General features: G+C 36.3%; 1 protein-coding gene across 1 annotated transcript in view; it reads left to right on the top strand.

Annotated features, from left to right (window-relative positions):
- Positions 1-24,510, top strand: part of LOC134546201 (uncharacterized) — a 28,744-nt gene extending 4,234 nt beyond the window's left edge. Inside the window, exons 2-7 of the mRNA XM_063388807.1 lie at positions 1,124-1,667; positions 7,288-7,652; positions 8,011-8,162; positions 11,380-11,626; positions 19,577-19,734; positions 24,188-24,510. Of these exons, the coding sequence (XP_063244877.1) occupies positions 1,242-1,667; positions 7,288-7,652; positions 8,011-8,162; positions 11,380-11,626; positions 19,577-19,734; positions 24,188-24,306 (1,467 nt within the window). The 5' untranslated portion in view covers positions 1,124-1,241 and the 3' untranslated portion in view covers positions 24,307-24,510. The remainder of the gene's footprint in view (positions 1-1,123; positions 1,668-7,287; positions 7,653-8,010; positions 8,163-11,379; positions 11,627-19,576; positions 19,735-24,187) is intronic.
- Positions 24,511-24,740: the final 230 nt, after the last annotated feature.

Here is a 24,740-nt window from a genome sequence, read left to right on the forward strand (position 1 = left end):
AAGGGAAGGCGAAGGCAGGATGGGGGAAACTCACAGACCATCGGTGATGATGAAGGAGCTGGGGTGGGACACACTGCAAGAAAGGAGGAAGGTGGAAAGGCTGGTGAGAATGAATAAGGTAATTCGTGGGGGGTAGGGGGGCTGGGGAAAGCTGGGAGCTAGGTTGCACAGAGGGCTGTATCGAGGAAGGAGGGATCATGAGTGGAAGATTCAGAGAGAATGGAGACGGACAGAGAGAGGAAGACAGGTATTCCTTGTGAGGACGGGGCGTGAGTGGAACGAACTTGAGGGGAGGACACTGGATCTGGGAGGAGGGAAGGACTTACGAAGGAGGCTCCAGAGGGGGGAGGAGTGAGGGTAGTTGGGGGTGGGAACTCCTTGCCACCGGGCGGAAGCCCAATTGCAGGTGTAAATTATTATTATTATTATTATTATTAAAATGGCAGAAATAATATACTAGTTCTAACCTACCTGTAACACTCTATACCTGCTTTCTAAAGTAGCTAATGAAATAATGGCAATGACAACAAAAAATTGTTTTCCATCAAAAGTTACTCTTTAGGATTTACCAAATTGAATTTTTATGTGGTTTCTTTTAGAGCTTATATTAAGTAGGTACCTAAGAAAATTACAATTTTTGCAAGAAAATATAAGAAATTCAAGTATATTGGTATCTATTTATAAGGATATACAGAAATTTCTCCTTTGGTTAATTTTTTGTAAAGAAATTTTAAAAATTAAAATTAATTTACTGTCACTTTATAGGTATTACCTAGCTATTTAGAGGGGGGAAAAACATTTTTAACAATGTCTGTGATATTGAAGTGCATGGTCCCTGGTGATTTTGTGTAAAATGACTCAACTGTACAAACTAATCTACTTAATAGGACTACTTTATAATGTTGACCAAGGTTTATATATATATATATATATATATATATATATATATATATATATATATATATATATATCTGTGTGTGTGTGTGTGTGTATATAAAGTATGAATTAAGTAAATTTTTTCGTGAACTATACCTAGTAAAGTATTCATAGGATCTGTTTGAAACTGTCTTTTAGGAAGTTTTATTTTCTCATGAAGTCTCATTAATGATATGTTTTATTTCAGGACTTTGTTATCACAAGAGCATTTATTTTAATTACAAAGTGTGCACATATGACTAATGCCAACAGAGCATGTTTGAGATTTTTCCTTAAGAATAACTATTGCAATCTTTGTGGCACTTATGCATAAGCACACTGATATAACACATTTGACATCTACTCCAAAAAAACCAAAGTCAAGTCCGAATTCCACCAACTGGGGTGATGAAGATGCTGCTAGTGAAAAGGTCACCATTACGTCCAAGGGAAGTAAAAACCAAAAGAAGAAAAAGAACCATAGGAGAAGCATTTCTGGATCGGATAGTGTTCTGAATCATTCAGCGGGTGAGACGAAAGTGGCCAGCGATGTGCTGCACGAACAGAGAACTATTAAACTCGACACAGACACTGAGGTGACGGATAAAGTCGGAGTTACAAGCCACAGCGACAGTGACTGGAATGGCGAAACTACAGGAAAAGATGGAACAGTCGGTCCCCCCAACATTGAAGAATTGGACCGGATTATTGATGAGGGGTGTGATGAGCTAGAGCTCACAACTGATAAAGAGGTAAATTGTAACCTAGGCCCTACAGTAACACTTACTAGGTATTAACTTATCAGGGTTCCCTCGGACAGGGAAAATATAGAAAACCGAGAAAACTCAAGGATTTTAAAATGTTTTTTTAAAATTTGAAAAACACAGGGAAAATGTCACTACGTAAGTGCACTACAGAATGAGTTTTTCAAACTATGCAGTAGCTTAATGTCTTACTTGAAACAGTAGACATTTCAATAATTAATCTATGTGCTGTTAGTAATCCGTATCCAATTTCTACTAACTTTATTTAAATTTAAAGAATACAAACAACTGTATAAATTTGAAGCTGAATCAAATATCTAAAGTTTTAGGCTAATCTCAATCGGTAATTGATAATGTATCAGTTCAAAGTTAGGTGAAACAAATTATTCATCATCTTTTTTTATACTGGCAGTTTTGGTTACAAAGTGTTGATGGAAATGATAACAGTGCAAAGTTTAAATAGTGCAGGATAACATTTTGCTGTAAATTTTGCATATAATGCATGTTTATCAAAATGTTTTTTTTTAATAGTAATTTGCATTGTAATGTATGTGTTATTTTGACTGATAGATGATAGATGAGACAGGGTAAACAGAAATCTCAGGAAAATGAGCTTAAGTAAGGATTTAGGAACCCTGCTTATGTATTTTTTTGGGTAAAACGTTGATTTCCATATTTGAAGACATTTGCTGTAAGATAAGGGTGATTAGGCCATGCCTATTGGATTATCCATTTTTTTGATATTACTCAAATTTTGAACTATTTATCACAATTTTTGGCATTTCAAGGCATAAATCATATCTCTGAGATCTTCTGTATCTTTTTGCAAACACATATTTTCTAACAGGCTCTAGTTTGTAAGTTCTGTGAAGGAACCACTTATTACTTCATGTGGGCGACTACAACTTTCATGATAACCACACCCAGTTCACAAGAAGTGACTTCAACTAGTAGCCAAAGCTAAGTCCTATGCCACGTCAAACCAAAAATTTTAGCATGGGATCTTTATTGCAAGTGGCATCAAAATATTGGAAATTGCAAGATGGCAGTGGTAAGACACTGGACTTGCATTCCAGAGGACCCGGGTTCAAGTCCCTATTTGGCCAACATGGTTTCTTTTTGCCATGGTTTTTCTAAATCACTCCAGGAAAATGTGGCCTTATTGTAGGCCATGGCCAAGTTTGCCTAATGTGCCTGGTCTGTGTGGTCTTGAGCTACTGTCTAGTGACCCCAACGTCGACAGGACCTTAAGAGGTCTGCCTAGCCAGGGTGGAATTTGTGTTAGTGAGGCGGAATTGTAAGTGTCACACTCGCTTGTGCTTTTAGCGCAGTATAATCTCTAAGCACAAAGCTCTGGACTGCAAAGGGAAACTATGAACTTTGAGAGGTAACCATAACCTTAGATGGCTCAGAAATGAGAATAAAGATGTGTTGCAAGGCCCTTGGGTGCTTTCAAGTATTTTTACCGGGTGTTTCTTGCCTAAAGATTACTCTGAAAATACGAGTTTTAGTCAAGTACACTCTTTTAAAAGTACAGTTTGAAAACAAAATATGGAAACAGAACTACATGTCCACTCTCAGTGTATACTTAAATGATTTTTGTTAACATTTAGGATATCATTTAGTAGTTTTAAAATTGCATGGTTTTTTCTGAAGCTCTGTACACCCTATGTCTGCCCTAGTAGACAGGGCCCTTAACCCAAAATTTATAAAAATATATGTATATATGTGTGCATTTGTATGCACACATCAAAGAATTACCTGTGGCTAAACATCTCCTAGTGTGTGTAATGTGATATGACTGAGGCATTGATAGAATGAAAGCGGTGTTGAAGGGGGGGGGGGGGGGGGCAGCTGGAGCACTGTGAGACAACCCATCCACCCACTGCAATGTAAGTCGTGTTTTCCACCGGGAACCAAACCTGGATTGCCTTGGTGGTTGCTTAGTGAGCTGACCTCTCGTTGACAATGGTTGGGGGAAGCGGGGGGAAGCTTGCATAGAGGGAGGAGGGACCATGAGTGGAAGATACAGAGGGATTGGAGGCAAACAGAAACAAGGAAACACTTGTTCCAGGTGAGGACGGGGCAGGAGTGGAATTGGCTTGAGGGGAAGGTATTGAAAGCAAGCGGTGCGAAGAACTTACAGAGGAAACTTAAGGAAATGGGAGAATCAATTTTTGGGTTCTTCATAATTATTTTGGACAAATAACTTAAAAAATGCTCAGATTTGTATAAAAACATTTATGCTTAGTATAATTTTATTATACACCTGAAACCAGAGTGAAGGAGGCGTGACAAGTCACTGGTTTGAATCCCAAGTTCGAGCATTCTCCACTCAAGGTTTCAAAGTGATAGAAAGGTGGGAGTCAGCCAAATGACTTCAAACTGTGTTCCACTTTCATCTGTGAAGTAGGTAAAACTAAGCAGCAAGCCAAAATTAACATTTCTGTACATTCTTTTTAATTCAAAGTAAAATATAAAAAATAACTTGTGTACTGCCCATAACCATGCTCATGGCTGTTCCAATACCAATTTATCGTGGTAACTGTCGTTACACATTCATTGAGTCCGTTCTCGCTAGAACGTACACAAAGTTTGTTTGGAATGTTGCCACATGTGCACACTGTCTTAAAGTTCCCTAGCTACCAACTTATGACTACATAAATACCCTACTTAAGGCTAACCGTCTCAATACATAACAATAACTGTGAGGGTGAACAGATAACAATGTATGCATTTAAGAAACTTTGCCAAATATAAACTAATTGCTGAATCAGCCACAAGTAATTAGTTAATCCAGACGCACGAGAAAATATAGAATTTCACTCTAAAGCATGTGTCCCAATGATGTGTGTGCAATACAAAATACGCAGCTAACAGGATGTACTACCAATATAATTACGCTCTTGTCTAAAAGCTATGACTTCAAAATTTATTTTATCTGAATACATAACATGACACATTCGTTAAGCATATGTCTGGAAAATTATGTATGTTTATGTCAGACATCAAAGTCACCATTTAACGTAAGCTTAAAATAAAGCAACTGGATTTCTGACAGTCTAGAGTGGCCATCAACATAAGTTTATCCAGAAGAATGCAAGTAATAACTTTATATGTGATTAATCTTTACATCTATAACATGACTAGAAAAGAGATATTACAATGTTAAATATGTAAATACAGTAGCCTCAGCCTTATTCCTTGTGCAATTGTAGTTTACAATTAAATCACGTATTGTGACAACAAAATTTCAACGTTTTCATGTTGACCATATCCCTGTAGACTCTGCGCAAATCCATAGTCAAAGACCTAGCAACGACTAGACTTTTAAGACAAGACACAACTGTTCATGCAAAAATATTAGTTCCACATAAACTTCAAAGGACCAGCTCATAAGTTAAAAGTCATAAAATCACCTTAAAATTAACCATAGTATGCAGGCATAGTTATCCCACAAAATTAAAGAGAAGGTGGAAAGAAGAAGTGTCTCTCGGCCAGGAGAAACTCGCTGGGGCACGGCGCGCAATTCAAATCTTGAAGGCCAAAGGTCCCATTGTCAGCTCACACTGTAAACTGAAATTTTTCGGCCTCTTTTCAAAATCTGCCGATTTAGCCCAAAATCATAGGCGAATATTCCATGAAACCAAAAGAACTGTCGGTTCCCCTACTCTTAGAGGGATAAAAATGTAAATTTAATCAGATTCTGGATTGGTTATCTTAATATACAATTTCAGTATCATTAAAAATGTTCAAACAATAACTATTTGAGACAGCATTTTTCACTCCGCTACTAGTGTCGCAATCTATTGTCGGTTATTCACTTCTTACGCAGACTCGGAGCTCAACCATCTTTGTGTTTTCCACTCATGTCCTAAAGCCAGAATGCAGCTTTACTGGGATAACCAAGTCTTGGCTCTGCTTCCCCTGCGGCAGCAATAAGTGTGTGTATAATATTAATTAACGTGTTGTTAAAGTATGGCATGTTGCAAAAACAGTGACTTTGTAACAATTCATATCAGCAAACTTGTTTAAATCCTCAATATGTGATTTGTTGAAATATAGCTAAATGTAGGTAGGGGTTGCGGTTCAAACAGTGCAAGGGAACCGAACGCTAGCTTTGCCTCCTCCAGCTGTCCAAGTAACGGGAAGTCGGGGAGAGAACATGGAGTAGGGGAAGGAGGGGAGCAGTGCATTAGTGCAGGTATAATAAGAGATCTATCTGCTAGACATTATGCCATAAAATGTGCACACTAATTAAACCTGTGTCATTAGTTGAAGAGTAAAAAAATATTATGAAGTTGTTCCAATTTCTTGTTTAATGTAATTTATTTTCCTTTATATTGCTTGGTTGTGTGTGTGTGAAATACTGGGACTACGTTGTAGTAGCTTTGAAACATCCATTTTTAGTTGTAGACATAAGAAACTCAGGTGATGTGTATCTGCGGTGGAAAGAATCAAGGATTTTTAGCTAGGTACAGTGAAATGTCTTTAATCCAGCAGTGTATGCACATTCCATGACATTTGCCAGAGTATGAGGAAATTATGGAGTCCATCCCTACCTATACAGCACACATTTTTTCACATACATTTCATAAATGTAACAATATGTTAAGTCACTAAAACACTGTTTGTTATGTGTCTGCAATATTCCAGAAGTATGACTTTAATGTTGTGTTTTTGTGTTGTAAGAGCTGAGATCACTGAACTTGCAATATTCTAGTCTCTATTTATTCTTGGTCGCTGTGTGGTTGTTCGGAAGGAGGAAGGTGGCGCAGTGGTTCAAATCCCTCTTCTGCCATCCTGACTCATGTGTAGTCAAGCACCAGTCCAACCGCTCGCCTAGGTGGATTCCAGCCGAGCCGATGACGAGGTCGCATTTCCGCTCTGCCAGCGTTTTTAGTCCATCACTGTCAGATTTCATTTCAGTGTTGCCTGTTTTCTAGCAGATTTCATACTTCACGTTTCCACATTTAGTATTCCTGTTAAAACTATATTGGGGTTCGTTAATCTGGAATGACTGTGGTACCGAACATGCTGGATTAAAGACATTTTACTGTATTACATTCAAAATTTTTGTTAGATGTTTCCTATTTTAATTTTAAATTATGTTTTAAATAATATTCTTTTAAAGTAGGGATGGGTCAATAAAGTCCTCAAGTACCATCAGTTTCTTTGTATTTGAAGGATTTGATATTAGAGGAAGAAAGGTTCTAAGACAAATATTAGAGAAAATAAAATAAATTTAAAAATTCAACACTGATAACTTCTGAAGTTTACTTGGTAAATTGTTTTCTTCATACATATGTTGTTACCATTCCCCAAGATATTTTAATTTTAACGTGTAATTATTTGGAAAAAAATTACTATTTATGTATTGATTCTGGAAACTTAGTTTGTGAAACAACCATGGTTATAATTTTTAATTTTTTTATATTATTTAATTTTTGTTACATCACACCTGGATTCGAATTTCAGAGGTACATTCAAGGTACTCTGGAATTTTTATTAGAAAAAATTGGAATTTGACCCGTCACTATTTTAAAGTTGTAGAAAGTATAGGAAAATAGCTCATAAAATTAATCCATGCCTTACTTTTTTTATGTAGTCAGTCAAGAAATTAGATATATTCCTGCCGTTTGAGGTGCCGTTGTCACACACTATCGAGAAACATATCACCCATGGCATCAGCGAACATGAGCACAAGAAGCTGAAAGAGTTGAACGTCAGGTTCAAAACGGGCCGTTTCAACCCAGACGAGGATGACGTGTTGAGAGCCAACTGGGAGCACTTCTGCAGGATGTACGGCATCAGCAACCCAGGACCCTTCCTGCCGGGAGTCCAGAATGGCTTGGATCCCATCCAGAGGAAGAAGTTTGTCCAGTGGCTGGGGCACGGCCTGGAGAACAGATCGCTGAACAGCATACTCAGCAGGTTTAGACTGCTGTACTCCAACACCTCAAACGCAAGGAGGTGCAGCATTCAGTTTAAAAATTTATAATTTGATACATTATTTTCCTTTTTTTTTATTTGTGTTAAATCATTCGTGATTGTGATTAAAAATTTGATTCATATACCTAAATAAACTATGTAGCAGTAATTTTCTTATAATATTAATGTTAATAGTAATTATTAACAGTGGTCGATAAAATACCTTGGAAAATCAAAGGGCAAAATGTAGGCCCTAATGAATTTCTATTTCTTTGTGTATTTGAAGGTGTTTGTACTCTTCAGAAACTCAGTAGTTATAGTATTGGTTTGATTTCCCTTCTTTGTTGAAGGAAATTTGTAATAAATGATATGCTTTTAATGTTTTCACCTTCCTTTGCAGGTTTACTGAGTTTGAGAACCAACTTATCCAACGGTGTCTGGAAAGAAATGTGGAGATGCCGTTTGTACTTTTGTCGAAAATATTGAAAAGAGATAGGTATTACATAAGCAAACACCATAGACTGACTAAAAAAGTTCCTTACGCAGCTACAGGTAAATTTGTTACGTGTGGTTAATTCATGCAAACCGGATTGAGGTGGTGTAATGGTAAGACACTGGACTTACATTCTGAAGGACCAGGGTTCAAATCTTGATCATTAATTGTGATTTTCCATGGTTTCCCAGAATAATTACAGACAAATGTAGGGCCTTCAAGAAGTAAGGTGGGAGGACAAAATCCTTGGAGTCTGGGCACCAGGCAGGGGCCAGGTTGAGTTTCGAGATTTTTTTCACAGGTGTCCTGATAGAATTGATTGCTAATAGAATTACAATTCATATGATAATTGCAGTTCACATTTACATTATTTTAATTTTTTTTTTTTTAACTATGGGGTTTACATTAAGGCGGGTATTCCAAGACACAAAAAGAAGGGTTTAGGTGTTGAATATGCTACACCTATACCCTAACCATAAAACTGCTTCCAAACCCTTAGATACGTGACCAGTCCCTAATTTTTAGGGAATGAATTTTGGTGTCCTGTTTGTGACCTATCTGTTCCCCAAACATCCGTGCATGCACAGAGCTCACTTTTTCGTTGATTTTGTCCAAATGGCGAACCTGTAACTGGTGCCATTAACTCGTATATAGTACTTCTGTGAACATTGGAGAATGTAACAAGCGTATTGGTGTGCCAAATGAAACTGTATGGTAACAAAACTATTCTCTCTTACATTTTTTTAAACTTTAATGGTTATAAAAAAAATTGCAACTTAAAAAGTATTTGAAATAATTAAATAGGCGGTTCCATTTTTGTATGATGATGCTGCTATCTCTAGGATTTTTGCTGTAACAATTGTATTGATGGATGCAAAACATTTTCTAGAATGCTTTGCACAGGGCACCATTTATTAAAAATGTTGCAGATCTGTTATCTTGCTGCAATTCAGTTGGACTCGTTCTGGAATATGGCCCGCGAGTTAAATTTTTGGTTGAATCCCAACAAGGCAGTGCTTATTCGTTACCTTACATGAACATCTTGGAATACCGCCCTAAGTTATGGGGCCCCAACAAAATTATTTGCCTCCCCCACACCCACACCCACTCCCACCCCGGCCCTAGGTTTCTCTCGACGGCCCCGAGCAATGTTAGGATGTTCCTTACCACAGGCAATGGTTAACCCTTTCCTTAACATCGTAGTTTTATGTTTTGCGTCCATCATCTCCTATGATCTCTTGTGGACAAGACATTAAGCCCAAAAAAATTAATGTAAAATAGTACGTATTGCAATTAAAATTTAGTACATATTATGCTGAGACTTGACATAGAAAAGTTTTAGAGCCACAGTTTGTACTTTTTCCATCAAATAAAGACTTTGTATACAGAATACTAGAAAACTGCATGGACAAACTTTCAAGGGTAGTTGCTGGCATGACAAGACAACTCCTGAGAAAGGCCCTTTGAACATATGTTGGAAAACTTTTTTTATGACAACCTTGTTTGTGAATTTTTATTGTGCCAGCAGAACAAAGCCACAGTCAGCTGTAAAGTGTAAAAAATATATATACACCTATCCCTCACTTAGCACGTCTTCAGATTGCACGTATTCATTTAGCGCTATATTAATTTTACTGCCCCAGTCTCGAATAGAACGTCTGTAAATTTCAGTTAGCGTGAAATCTCCACACGCAAAAAAAAAAAGTCGGGTACGACGCCACGAAGTCTGTTTCAACTGTTGTAAACAACAGATGTGCTGTGGGATAGTTAGCCAAACAAAGGGGGAAGAGTGCACGCACAGGTCTGACTACGCTATCGGCTGTTGTACAAACATCAGCTATGGCAAGTTAAATTGCTGCTATGGAGTGTAAAGGACCAAATGTTTTTACGTCCGCGCGTTACCACCGTGCCATACCGTTGTCGCCTGGCCACAGACCGGGCTGTGAATTCAGTCTAGCCAGTGGCAAGGAATTCACACAAACAAAAGCAACATCTGGCCATTCAGCTGCTGGTAACTGTACGTGCTTTATCACTCATAATGCATCGTGTTCAAGTAATTAAGACAAAATTAGAAACATTACGGCGCGCAGATTGTCATGAAGGCCACACTTATGTTGGTCATACTTTAGTTTTAAGCAAGTCAACTGTGCGCACAATTTTCTTTTAGAGACGTTTTTAAACGTGTACCGTTTATAAAAAGGTAGCCAGCGCTAGTTGGCAACATTTATGTTTGGCTATGTTGCTTCCCATATAGAGCCCGCATACTTAGTCGAATATCGATATTGATATCTCACAGATTGCATGGAACGCACGCTCTCAGTCTTGAGCCGAGTTTACTACATTTGATAGCCCTCACTATTTTGTGGTGTGTACTGCGACGATAGTTATGCGTTAGTTCAGGCTCACATTGGGTCTCAGATTTTGTTTTTCTATTTAAAGTTGAAGAATGGTTTTTGTTGCATGACTTATTAATTTAAATTGTTTGGAGTGATTTTTATATTCTACTTTTTAAATAAACGTACTTTCCATGAATGGGTTATGTTTTTTTGAATAACTTTACCTAACAACAATTTTTTTTGCATAAATATCGCACCCCTACTTTAACTTGATCTCATTATAAATTGTGCTACGATTATGCGATAAGACACAGTAAGCACTTTAATTTTTGAAAAATTAAAATGTAATTATCCGGACAGTAATATCGGTTTCACTGTCAGTAAAGGATGGTTTGGAAAGGTACCGAATTAGTCGTGCTAAGTGAGGGATAGGTGTATTAAAAAATACTGGACTACTACACATGAGGGAGTTTATAATACCAAAAAATAGTAGCATTCAGTCCTATCAGACTTATCTATTCCCACAACAGTGGCAAGTAATTTCTCCTGAAATAACATACATTTACAATAAGTTTTCTCACATAATTAAGTCAGTAATTAGCATGTACAAAAAATAGATTTCATGATCATGGTAGGGCATTTTTGTTTCAAATTCTTCTTGAAGCAAAAGATGGTTAGCAAGTCATAAACAAATAATATTTTTAATGTCAAATCATTGCATTCTTTATTGCCATAGTGGCATAGCCCATTTCAACATTTCCGCACATGTAAGGTCAGCGTAACATTTTAATCACCTTAGGTTTTGTGTTTAATACAACTTTCAGAGGTCTGTAAGCAGGATAGTGGGTAATATTAGAACTTGTAAACTATTAAGGTCTTGAATAAGCATGTATTTCTTTTGTACCTATCAAGTGCTTTAGAAATTTTACTTTTGTTCCAGAAAAAGTGAACTGGAATCTGAGCGTGGTGAAGCTGTTCATTGAAGCTTTGTTGAAATCAACCGGCTGCAGCGACGTGGAAGAGCTTCGCGACAGGCCCCTCCCACCACACGTGTGGGATAACATCAGCGAGGCCATCGAGATCGCAGCATCTCGGTGCCGGGCCTTCTGGAACAGGAAGCTTTCCACTCAGCTGTTCGCAGAGGAGCCCTTGTTCATGCATCATATATGGACCACTTTATTGCTGAGGTGATTACCTTCTCTTTGTAAGCCATGAAGACAGCTGCTTAGTAATTGCAGCTCCACCCAAATGTTGGTGACAGATTAATTCTTAAGGATTTTGAGGTTCCAGTTAAGTCCAGGTCACTGAGGACACCGTTGTTTTTCTGCAGATTCAGTGAGCCCTGTAATTCACCAGTTACGTTAGTGTACTCACCAACTCGAGTGCATCTGTACCACACTGGAGACAGTTGTACAAAAAGGCAAGTTTAAAATTATGTGTGGTGCCTTGCGAGGTTTTCCTAAAATTGCTTCTGGCTTCTGTGTTTGGAAACTGATGATCCACAACACAGCGAACCACCTCTCATAACTTTTCGAGGGGCTTTTAGCATTTATAATATTAACTAATGCACAGAGTGAGATGGCGTGGTGGTGAGACGCTGGACTCGCGTTCCAGAGAACTTGGGGGTTCAAATCATGGGCTAACCATCCTGAAATTCAGGCAAATACTAGAATTTTTTCTCTTACTAGACCATGACTTTGTGGCAAACAAACAAAACAAAAATAAATAAATATCTTGTCGACACAAAGTCGACAAGATATTTATTTATTTATGTTTTGTTTGTTTGTAACATGCCCACCAACAGCATAAGGCTTTACAGTTGGCCCAAATAAAAAGAAATCCCTTTCGGCACAGCCTACAGGCTTCTGGAACATTTTAAATGCTTAATGTTCATAACATTTTTATGTTCTCCAATATTACAAAATTAATAACTATTTGTGTATTTTCCATGCAGCAAAAATAGTATGAATATTTTTAACTCAATGTATCCAGCATTGAATTGTTTAGAATGCATTATTGAATAGCTTAGAACGAATTTCACATTATATGCCAACTAAGGTAATAATTTAATTTTTTTGACCAATCACTATTTTTTATCCCTTGCACTAATAATGTTGTCGTATGAAAATTTGCTTAGCACCAAGGTTTAAGATAATATTAAGATGGTTTAAAATTAATTTGAACAAATTTAATACCACTGAAATTAATTCTCTCTCTCTCTCTCTCTCTCTCTCTCTCTCTCTCTCTCTCTCTCTCTCTCTCTCTCTCTCTCTCTCTCTCCCCCCCCCCTTCCCATTTCAATCATGATTTTACAGTAATAATTTGTTTGGTAAAAAATTGTTTCAGCCAAAGTTTTAGATGATGTTTAGGATCCATTCAATAAATTATAACGGATATGATAGTACATACAACTATTTAAAAAAGTAATGATTATTTTTTTTACTTTCAAACCCTGTTATTTCCACCCCTTGCAGTAATAGTTCGGTAAACAAAAATTTGTTTTAACAACAGTTTTAGTCAATATTTAGACAGTTAAACAATAATAATAAATTTGATAGTGAATTGTGTAGGGAAGTTTTATTTATTTTCTCATTCCAATCCCAGGTTTTTTCAACCCCTTACAATAATGTTTTGTATTATCAAAAATTGTTTTGGACAAAAGTTTTAGATAATGATTATAAGATTTACATACAATTTGAACAAATTTGATAGTGTGCCTTATAGGGAGTTATTAATTTTTTGTTATTGTACCCCTGTTTATTCCACTCCTTGCAGTCATGGTAAGTCGTATAAAAAATTATATCAGACAAAAGTTGTTAATAATAATTTAAAGTTTTACAATAAATTAAGAATGAATTTGATAGTGTACATGTAACAGATATTACAATTTGTTTTTAAATTCTACCCTTGATTTTTAAACCTCTGCAGCAATGGCTCAGCTTATCAAAAATTGTTTCAGACAAAAGTTTTAGTAAAAATTATAAAATTTAAAAAAAAATCTGAACGGATTGAATTATGTCCTTGTTGGGACATTATTTTTTTTTTACTTCCAACCCTTTTTTTTTCTACCCTTGCAGTTATGGTTGGTAGTATGAAAAATTATTTCGGAAGAAAGTTTTAGGTAATATTCGTACGGTTTACAAACAATTTGAATGGATTTAATTGTGTAAAAGGTATGGATTTTGTGATTTTTTTTTAAATTTCCTCCTCTTGTTTAAAACCCCTTACAGCAATAGTTTGCCTTATCAAAAGTAGTTTTAGACTAAAGTTTTAGATAAAAATTATAAGATTTACAAACAATCTGAATGGATATGATAATGCAACTACTTATTGGAGTTTTTTTTTTTTTTAAATTCTACCTCTCTTTTTTTTCAACCTCTTGCAGCAATGGTTCATCTAATCAAAAATTTTTTCAGACAAAAATTTAGATAAAACTTATAATATTTACAAAATATCCGAACAAATTCAGTGTTATGCCTACGAAGGGAGTTATGATTTTTTTTTTTGTCATCCAACCCTTGTTTATTCTACCCCTTGCAGTAATGGTTGGTCATATAAAAAATAATTTCAAACAAAAGTTGTAGATATTAGGGCATTATGATTTTTTTTGTCCTACAACCCTTATTTATTCTACCCCTTGCAGTTGGAGTAATGGTTGGTCATATAAAAAATTATTTCAAACGAAAGTTGTAGATAATAGGGCATTATGATTTTTTTTGTCCTACAGCCCTTGTTTATTCTACCCCTTGCAGTAATGGTTGGTCATATGAAAAATTATTTCAGATGGAAGTTGTAAAAACTAGGGGTTTATTATTTTTTAGTCCTCCAACCTTTCTTCTTCAACTCCTTGCAGTTATGGTTGGTCGTATCAAAGACTTATTCAGACAAAAGATTTTTGGCATTACCATTACGAGTTATAATACGTTCAAACAGATGTGATATTTTCCTTATTATGGGAGTTACAGCGATTTTTCTGTTTTTCAAAAAACATTCCTCGTTTCTACCCCTTTGGTCTGATATTGGCTAGAGCCACCTGTTTTTCGCCATAATCTAGGAATTTGCGCAAAATTTACCGCGATGGCGATAAAACGCGAAAAAAATCACGAAATGAAGGTATTCCTCTTGCTGTTGTGTTTACTTTTATTTGATTGAGCACTTTAAGTCGATCAGACCATGTTAACGTGAGCTCGTTGCTGTCCACAAAAAACTACCATTTCCAAACAACAGAACAACGAAAACTGCTTATGCTCGATAAATTCCGATGTAATGTTCGCGCTAAAGAATCGACAGGTTTTTGTTTACGTGACAAATTACGAGACCTCTGTCTGACCGGGTTAGGTTCAGGTTCATGTTGTTAGGTTAGGTAAGGTGCAAAGAGAAAGTTCGAAGTTGTGAGAACTTAAATGCGAGCAATGTGAATTTGAAACACGTTCTCCAACTACAGCAGTTGTCTACTGGACGTGCGAGAACGATTCGTCGATTTAATATATTTATTCGGTTAGTAGTATTTAGTCGAATGTCAGGAGTCTTGCGGTGTTGTTATTCTGTAATTATTTAGTCTCGTCGTAGATCTGCTTGTTTACTGTTTGCTTTGTCGACTGCGTGTAGTCTACGTAGGTTTAATGTAACGTTACAAAATAAAACATTTAGAATGGTGGTTACAATTTACGACCGCGAGAAAGAATTCTCGCACGAAGGATTTTATATCTTTGACAAAACCAACAAGATTTTGATGTGCAGGTATTGTAAAGTGCGCATCGAGTGGGCCAGGAAGGATACGTGTGTGAAACACATTAATGGCAGCGCTTCCCACAAAAATAATAAAGCATTCGCACAAGCTGCAAAACAATCTGAAGAAGAAATACGTCAGGTGTCAAATGTCATATTTCACTAACTTACGTAATTTCCCGCATGAAAAAGGTAAAAGAAGACAAACAAGAATTTGTTATGTCAACAGTTCGTGCTTTCATGGAAGCCAATATTCCTTTAGAGAAACTTGATCATCCTAAATTAAGGGATTGGATGAACAAGTACATTGAAGGTAGGCCTACTTTTAAAAACATCCTTTGATTTACAAACTTTATGATTTTTTATTATTGTTTTCACAGAAACTTGAAACTACACTGAAATTTGTAAAAAAAATTAAATTCCAGTCAATGAGCATAACATTTCAATACACAAGAACTGTAGTGCTTTCTGTACCTAAATAAAACTGAATAAAACCTAAATTCTCATAATATTTTTAACATTTCTGGTTTTAAAATCCTGAAATTCTATCCAAATGTAGGAAATGCCCTAGGCCTAATTATATAACATTCCTGACGTTCCTTACTTTTCCCAGGTGCTGGTGATTTGCCTACAGCAAGTAGGCTACGAGATGTGTATGTGCCTCAATTGATACTTGAAGAAGAAGAAAAAATGAAGAATGCTGTAAGGGAAAAGCGGGTTTCTATTCTTTGCGATGAAACCACAGACAGAAAGGGTCAGTGTGTGTATTTGGTGCTGGTAAAGATTCTTGAATGTGGTGATAGTTCAGTTCAGAATTTGCTTGTGGGAGGTGTGAAAGTGCTAAAAAATGCAAATGCTACAGAATGCTCTCAAGCAATTGTTTCTGTTATACAAAAACTTCAGATTCTGTATGAAAACATTATTTCCATAACTTCTGATTCTGCTCGGTACATGGGGAAATGCATAAACACTATCAGAATCTTAGTTTCTGAAGAACTTCTACACACACAATGCTGGGCACACAAAGTCAACTTGGTGACAAATTTGTGGGCTGTAGAACTCAAAAAGCTTAACGAGTGTGTGACAAACGAAACATGTTTTTTTGAATACGCGGAAAAGAAAACATGCATACCTATCTTTTCTTAAAGAAAAGTATCCTCAAGAATCTGAGAAAGTGAAGCTCTTCCCAATGCCTGTTATCACTAGATGGAACTCGTGGTTCAGGAGTGTGGAATACCTGAGAGACCATTTGTGTGAAGTATGTAGTTGCTTTTTTCAACACCTCCCAAGACGACAGCACGGCCGTGCAATACTTCTATGTCAGATACCAAAATAATCCAGTGCCAGGCAGTGTTTCTTGTGGAACACTTCAGCAAGTGCTGCAACCTGCAATCCATTTGAATTTGGCTTGTTCACAGACAGGGTCCAAGAGCCTGGAGCCGACACGGCGTCCACACGCTTTTCCTCGTCCTCAGTGTCCAAGGACTGCTACGGCACCCAAGTAGCCCATCTATAGCAAAAATCATCTTCCTCTGCTCTTTTCTAACATCATATCTCCAAATTTTCCCTGATACCTGCAGCATGCCAATTAGGCTACTACTTCGACGATCCTGAGAGATTTGACAATTATTAACTACAGGATTGGGATTGATTATTTTTATTTTTATTGTTTTACTAAAATGAAGGAAAATAGTTAATAATATTTTGATTAGGGCCGACCCATACAACAAATTTTATAGTATACATGTATTAATCCTATTATGTATTTGAAGGTATTGTTATTAAGATAATGTTTATGTACTCATCTTCCCTCAGCTATAAAAAAACCAAATAAATAAAACAAAATTGCACTTGTTATTTATGCATTTGAAACTTAAAGATCCACCAACTCCCAAAATGTACCCATGTAACAAGAGAAGAATGAAAACGAGCCCAGCATATTATATAGCTTAGTGCTCTCTTTATATCTCTTTGGCCAAGTACCTATTCTCTGTCCTTTTCATGTCAGAAACATTTCAAAACAATGTTTCACGAAAATGTTGCATTAAAATTTAGCCTTGAAATTATACTCTCATATCGCCCAACGAAGTTTCGCTTAAAAAAAAAAATGAAGTAGTGTATAGTGAGTGCCAGGGGCATTTGTGGGGGGTATATATTCTCCCTCCCCCCACTCCCTGAAATCCTTAAAAATCTATCATTTCCCCGAACAAAGGAAAGACTTTGAAAGCAAACAATAGGCAAAGTTGTTCGTCCCCCCCCCCCCCCCCCCCCCCCCCAAGTTGTGGAATTATGCGTCCGCCACTGGTGTCAATGTGCTGCTTTCTTCAGAAGCCATACACCTCATCTACGTGTGATTTAAACCAAACACCTAACATCTAGAGGTGGTTTCAAAAACCATGCCAGATTAACTCCATCAGTGTTAAAGTAAACTGTATTCATTCGGAAATGTAACCTTGCGTAGTTTGCCAGCATTCAAAATCTAGTGTTTGGGTTAGCTGGATGCTTCACTCGGATCCTCTCACATTTAACTCTTCATATCATAGGGTAGCTCAGTAAAGCAGCTGATAAGCACAAAATAGTGGGAGCTAACCTAAATAATCATGAAAATAACTAAAGTAGAAACAAATTATTTGTTTGACAAAATCATAGAACATGTTGATGAAATTGAAATAATGTTAGAAAAGTAAAATCAAACAGCAGCTAAAGGTACCTAGTAAATAGATTTTTTAAAAATAAAAATTCATTAGTTAAGTTATGGTTTTGTAAGTAACTCCTCATAACGTTTTGTTTTCTTAAAACTGTCTTAAAATTCCACTGCTTTTTTTTTTTAAACAAATTAAATATAAAAACCTTATTCCTGTTTTTGAACTGCTGCTGTTTCAATATTTTTAAAATAAAGTATACTTGTTAGGTAAATTATTAGTTAACCCGCAATGATGGAGTAAACATCGTCATGAGCGAGATTAAACAAGGTTAACCCAATGGGTTGGATAAAAGTACCTTAGGGTCAGTGGCGGCTCCAGCAGGTGGGCCCAGGCCTACCCAACATTTTCAAAATTGAAAATTGAAAATAGGAACCTTTTATAAATTACACAATTCATACTAAATGTTAGGTTTATGTTGAAAACTATAATAAAAGTAAATATTATTTTCATTACAAACTGTACTCATTTGCCCTTCTGAGGGCATTTTGCAATGAAATGAAACTGCATTTTACATTAAGGTGCAAGTTGGGTTATGATATTCAACTTATATTAACAAAAGTTTAATCCTAACAATTAATTTTGTAACCTATATAGCTATTAAAGTGTGCTTTGTTGACTTACAATTGTGTGTTTATAATAATTATTATGATAAATAATTGTACCTATTGGACTTCAGAGAGAAATAAATTACCCTTAGAAAGCCACAAAACTTACCATTTTGCATCTGAATTTAAAAAATTTCCCGGACAACCCTCTGATATGGGGGCCAGGACCCCCGGTAGAGCCCGGACTCCCAAAACTGTGCCCCTGCGGTAGTCTGGGCCTACCCAAAATTTAACCCTGAAGCCACCCCTGCTTAGGGCATTACCTTTATCAATCAAACACCCCTCAAGGAGCTGCTGAGTACCATGGAAAGCTACTGGAGTATGGAAAATAAAATAAACAACAAAATGTTTGTGACTATTAAACAACATGAGGTAAAGTATGAACTAAGCTAATAGCTGTGTCCATGAAGTAAAAAGTGTGCTTAGGAACCAATTGCCATGTCTGCATCAGTTTGCCACTTGAGTGTTTTTAAAGTGTAACAACTTCATTACTGCAGGTAGGTAAAGTTGAGGTGATGACTCATCATTGCGTATTTAACGAAAAGTGCAATGCTGAGTGGGGGCTCAAAGGCAGAGAGGGGGAAAGAGAATAACGAATAAAGTAGAGATTGAGACCACTTTGCAGGTTTTTTGTCGCTATGTTTGTTATGTTACAGGAATGGATCACCAGTATGAACCTTCATTAAGGACTTTGTTTGGATTTCTAGTTCAAATGAAGTATTGAATATGTTATTTTATTGTTCAAGTAGAGTGTTGTGAAGTATGAAGTTTCACTCCCATAACTCACATGGCAACCAAGCACCAATTTTTTTAATTTATTTAAATGAAATTTATTGCTATTTACAGGTTATATATCTAGGCGATTATACTGTATGCACCTGCCATATTGATATAGTTTGTAGATTGTTTCTTCTTTTTCTCCTCCTCCTCCTTCCAGAATTTAAGCATTTGCTGTGGTTGGAGTGTGCATTTTGTCTGCAGTGGGTTCTGGAATTGATGTGCTCACTTTTTTTGTTCATAAGTCCAGGTTAAGATCTGGTTTAGATGTCTGTGTCTATAGTAAAAAGTTAATGGAACGTTTTTTATAATGTACTTTCAGATTTTTGGAACGCCCCAAAAAATATGTCTACTGGCAGAATATCAATTGGTCCAAGATCGCGAAGCATTACAAGGGCGTCGGGCCAATTTTCCTTTTTGCAACATTCAAGTCTTTTATTAGATCACAAGTACCAAAAAAGAAGCAGAGGTCTTTAAAAGGTATGAATAAATATCAAGTAACCTGTTAAAACCAGTTTTTTGGAGTGTGATAAGTAGAAGACTACATCAGAGTGACTGCAGGTTGAAAAAGCCACATAAAATGGAACTGAAGGACTGGTCAGGGAAAAGTTATGAAATAAAAAGTAATGGTGTTGGAAGCCACAAAACTTCAATTTTCAGTAGTTTGCTAACTTGCATTTTGTTCTTGATGCCTCAGATCGTACAAAGTTGCACTTTAAATACAAATAATTGTAGAATGCCTGCTTAAACCATGTTGAAATCATCTCTGAAAATGTTTTAGGTTTAAAACATAAAAAATAAGCATGTTCCTGCAAATTGTACATCTATTTCATATGGAAGGGGCTATCGTACACAGAAAGTATGCAGTTTTAAACTAGTCAGAGGTTGGATCTTGAAATATTTACAAATTCATGGTCTCAAGTACTGAACTTAATTGTTTCATAAAACGTTTGATGAAAGAATCGTTTAACACATGTATTTAAGTAAACATATTGTTACGAATGTAGGATCGTGACATCGTGACATGCGCCTGGTTTGGAGCTGACCGGTGGTTCTGCACGGCCACTGGCGTCATGTGCCGTACACTGACATAAGGCATGCCACGCATGCCTGGTCGGATGACAAGGGTCGTCGCTACCCCCTTCCCCCCTCCGCTCATCGTCTTGCTGAGCGGCCTTGGGAATTAGCCGCCACGCGTAGTGGCACAAACTGAAGCTGCTTTTCTGGACTGTTTGGGCATCGGGTCGGCCCAGGATTACGTGGCTCGTCACAGCCACTCTCGTTGGTTCTGGAAAGATGACCCGCGAGTACTTAAGCAGCGTCGGCCTCTGTGGGAGTTCCGAGTGGATTCAGAGCTAGTCCCGCAACAGTTCCGGAGTTTAAAGAGTTCCGTGAGCAATAGGGAAGTGCGACATCGGCGAAGAGGGGGAAAGACCCCCCCCCCGGAGAGTAAATACTAGTAATCAATGAAACTGTAATAAAAATTATTGGGCTATCCCTTACGAACCCAGTTCTCCCCACATAAATCGTAACAATATATGTACCTTCCAGATGTAAATTAAAAAATTGAAAAAAGATTTCATATTATTTGTAAAAATTACCCTGTCATATATAAAGTTGTAAGAACATTTTATTTAAAGATAATAAAAATCCTGAAATTAGTTCATAAGGAATTTTCAGACAGCCTGTATTTACAGCATTGCATCAAAACAGAATTTACTTGCAATGCAATTATTTGAGCTTAATTTTCCATGTTGATTCCATTAGGTCTGTGACGGTGTCAACGATTTCTATAGCATTTTCCTACCTTTGTAGCTTAACACCTGGTCTCTCAAATGCAGATCAATGTCTTGCAAATCTACACTGCAGCTTCGTTGGCTTTTCTAAAGGTGTTCTTGTACGATTTCTCTTTCTTTCATGACTTTCCCTCTCAATTACCCAACCAATGCTCCAGTATCTCCTTGCTAGCTGTTCAGGGGTTTTATCTACAAAATGTATTTTACATGTTCCATTGTGGAAACATGTAACAAAGCTGTCATTTATGTGTTTGCTCAGAATTGGAATTACAGATTGAAGAATAAAATAGGTGTGTGTATGAAATCATCCTCTTTTTAAGCATTAAGTACATCACAAAGTTCACTTAACACATAGCCTGAAGACCACTGCCCCACTCACCAATACATAGCCTGAGGCACATTGGCCGTGATTCTTACAGTTCACAATTGTCACCGATGCATAGCTGTGAAGCATTATCCAAACAAAAAATTATGTACTTACTTGCATAAGCTCCACATCATTTTGTCAGAATTTTCACTCAAAAATATAATGCACCAGAGCTGGGAGAAACTTTAATTTTTTTTTCCAAATACCACATGCCCTGGGCAATATGGGGAAGAGCAGTGAGGTCAGATCGTGTGTTGCCCTCTTTCTAAAAATTTATATTTATACTTGGGAGGGTTAGTTGGGTCATTTACAGTAACATATGAACAAGTTTAGGAGTGGAGAGGAATCTGCACATCTTTCTCTCCTGTATGGCCTTCTTACCCTGTATGGCCACTGTGTACTAGTACAGCAGTACAAAGAGCTGTAGACTGTCCTATTTTATTTATTTTATATGTCGCATAATAACCAGCTTAGTTGCTTTCAATCGTGTTTATATTTTGCCAAAACTGTGTTTTATAATGAAAATATTTACCTTTAGATGCTTTTGAAAACATTAGACACACACGCACGCATGCATGCATACGCACGCATGCATGCATGCGCATGCAAGACTGTTCAAGTCTTTGGCTGTGTTTCTGAATGCTTTGGCTGTGTGATGCTTTGAATTTCAAACAATTACATTGTTTGAATATTTGAGGCGTCCAGCCCATTGCATTATGGGATTTAGAACACCGGCAGAGAGAATCTGTGTTCCAGGCTACATGGCACGTGTCTAAGTCCACGTTTTGGACACAAAACAGTGCAAAATTATCATGCAGATGCACAAATGGTGTTTTAAAGCGTCCAACAATAGTGCTGTGACATGTGTGATGGAGAATCACAATTGGAAAAATGCAAACTATTTATGAACGAAATAGTTTTTGCTTCAGCGCAGTGGCCGTTTAAGTAGTCATATTGTTTTTAATATCTACCGTTTCATGTAACGCTAACACATTTTTTGCCATAAATCATGTCCACAAGTGATAATAACTTTGTTTTTTGTGACTAGACATATTAATAAATAAAAATACGTAAACTTTACGTTATTATTTCTATTGATGACAGGTCCAGAGGTTTGTAGTCAAGGATCTCGTGACCTCTACTGACTGAAGTCTAAGCTAGACACATCATTTAATGTGTTTTTCAAACCTAAAACTAATATTACTTTAATTATTTGCTGAACTAAATATATGAACTTTTTAATTTTAGTGCCCATCGTATTAGGCCACACTAGATAGCAACCACATATATAATTGAGTTGTAATGTTTTAAAATCTATCAATTTTTTTTTAAATCTGTTGGTTGTTTTAATCCCAGTTCATGATTTATGTTTAATTTCATTAAAACCATGCTCAACAAACTACATAGTATGTTTATTTTATGTTTTAGTTGTGTATTTTTTGTTTATAGTGTTGAGTATTGTTTATTATACATTACCTAGTTACATTCTGAGTTATAATAATACTTACACATACATCATATTATTTCATAGCAGGGAGGTAGGTACATTCTACTGCTTCCCTTGCCAAATGCTTTGTTCCACATCTAGGGTTTGCTGACAGTTTAACTAGCACATGTTATGCCAAGGTAAATACTTGCTGACAGCAACAGAAACTTCCTCCCGGTTCCCTATTGCTGCTCATAAAGTAGGCCAAGCTTGCATCATCAGCGGTACTAAAGTCAGTGCATACATGTGGTGGTGGGGGATGATACTAGTCATTATGGTAGTGTGTTCTGGTAGTCAAAACTCTGCCATCTGCACCCATCAACTTGATGGCTGTACACATGAAAGCCAGAACTGCTAAACCACAACAGTTTTCTTTGTTGAATAAGTCACCTTGTGCTTTTTTTTTTTTTTTTTTGTCGACTGCATTAACATTCTTTGTGCGAAAGCAGTGTTCTCCCACCAGATTTTTCAAATTCACTAGTCATTTATGTCAATCTCATTTTAAATATACTTATGTTCATTCTCAGCCAATTATCCCTTAGTGCTTATTTTTACATTGTCAATATCGTAATTGCCAACATATTGCCATCCAGTATTGAACACTCACAGTCCTTAGGGCAGTCTTATTCTTTGTCCACCTAATGGACGAGGCTTCTAATAACTTAATTGTGGCTTATCGATTATGAAAATGATTTTATGATAAATTTTTGTTAGTAAATTTGTTTGCTGTCAGTATTTCTAATCATTGTACCAAATATATAACATTTAAATGATTTAATTTTAAGCTAGCCTGATGATGTTTTTTTTTTTTGAAGAAACCAGTTATGAAACAATGCATTTTGTAATTCTTTTTCACTTTGATTTAGTAATTTTTTTTATTATTAATTAACAATTTTTGGCATCACAGAGCTTAATGAAATAGCTCTTGAAGCAATTGTAACTTGGTATGGTTTAATATATTAGTTATAAATACAAAGTTTCTATTCTCATTTGCTGGGAATAAATAATAAATTTCACAAAACAATAATTACACTAATCCAATCCATAAATGAATTCATAAAATCTCCAGTACCATGCTTACCATGTCTCGGCGTAAAATGTACTAAAGGTGTTGTACTGCAAGCTGTGATAAGTTACTAAAAAATCCCATGAGAAGTAGAATTAATTACCTTTATGGCTGTAGCAATGACCATTATTCACCACTGGCCTCTGTATGTGTGCTGTTTTTACATTAGTACGTACTACTTGTGCAGTTGGACTATTTTTTTTTTTTTTTTTCCCCAGCTTGCTTGAAATATCTCAAGAAACATTGGCCTGAGAAACTGAGAGCTATTAAATTTAAAATAAGTCTCACCAGGTTAAGATACATCAATGGACAGCTCATTATTTTGTCAGACAGATGAAATAGAACTTTTAACTGGAAGGCTAAGTGAAAACAAACAGCCAGTGAAAGTATGTAACAAGTTCATTATGTTCATTAAGTTCGTTATGTCTAATAATATTGTATTGACAGTTTAAATTGTTTTTATTAATTGTTTATATTTCATTAATCCTGTTTTAAGGAATGAAGTAACAGAAATAAAGGCTTGTGATATTTCTAGTGAAAAGTAATCTATAGGTGTAATGAATTTACATATATAATATTTAAACCAAAGCACAACTTTTGAAATAAGTTAGCATAAAGCCAACATATAGTTGTATCATAAATGTTGCTGTAAACTGAAAATGAAAGAAGAAAGTTTTCAGAAAAAAATATTTTTTTTAAAGAACAATCAATGTGGGGGGCATAAGTGTCCACAGTGCATTCCAGGTAATTTGAACATTATAAATTATTTGC

The sequence above is a fragment of the Bacillus rossius genome, chromosome 1 (genome assembly GCF_032445375.1).
Source record: "Bacillus rossius redtenbacheri isolate Brsri chromosome 1, Brsri_v3, whole genome shotgun sequence".
Classification (NCBI taxonomy): Eukaryota; Metazoa; Arthropoda; class Insecta; order Phasmatodea; family Bacillidae; genus Bacillus; species Bacillus rossius.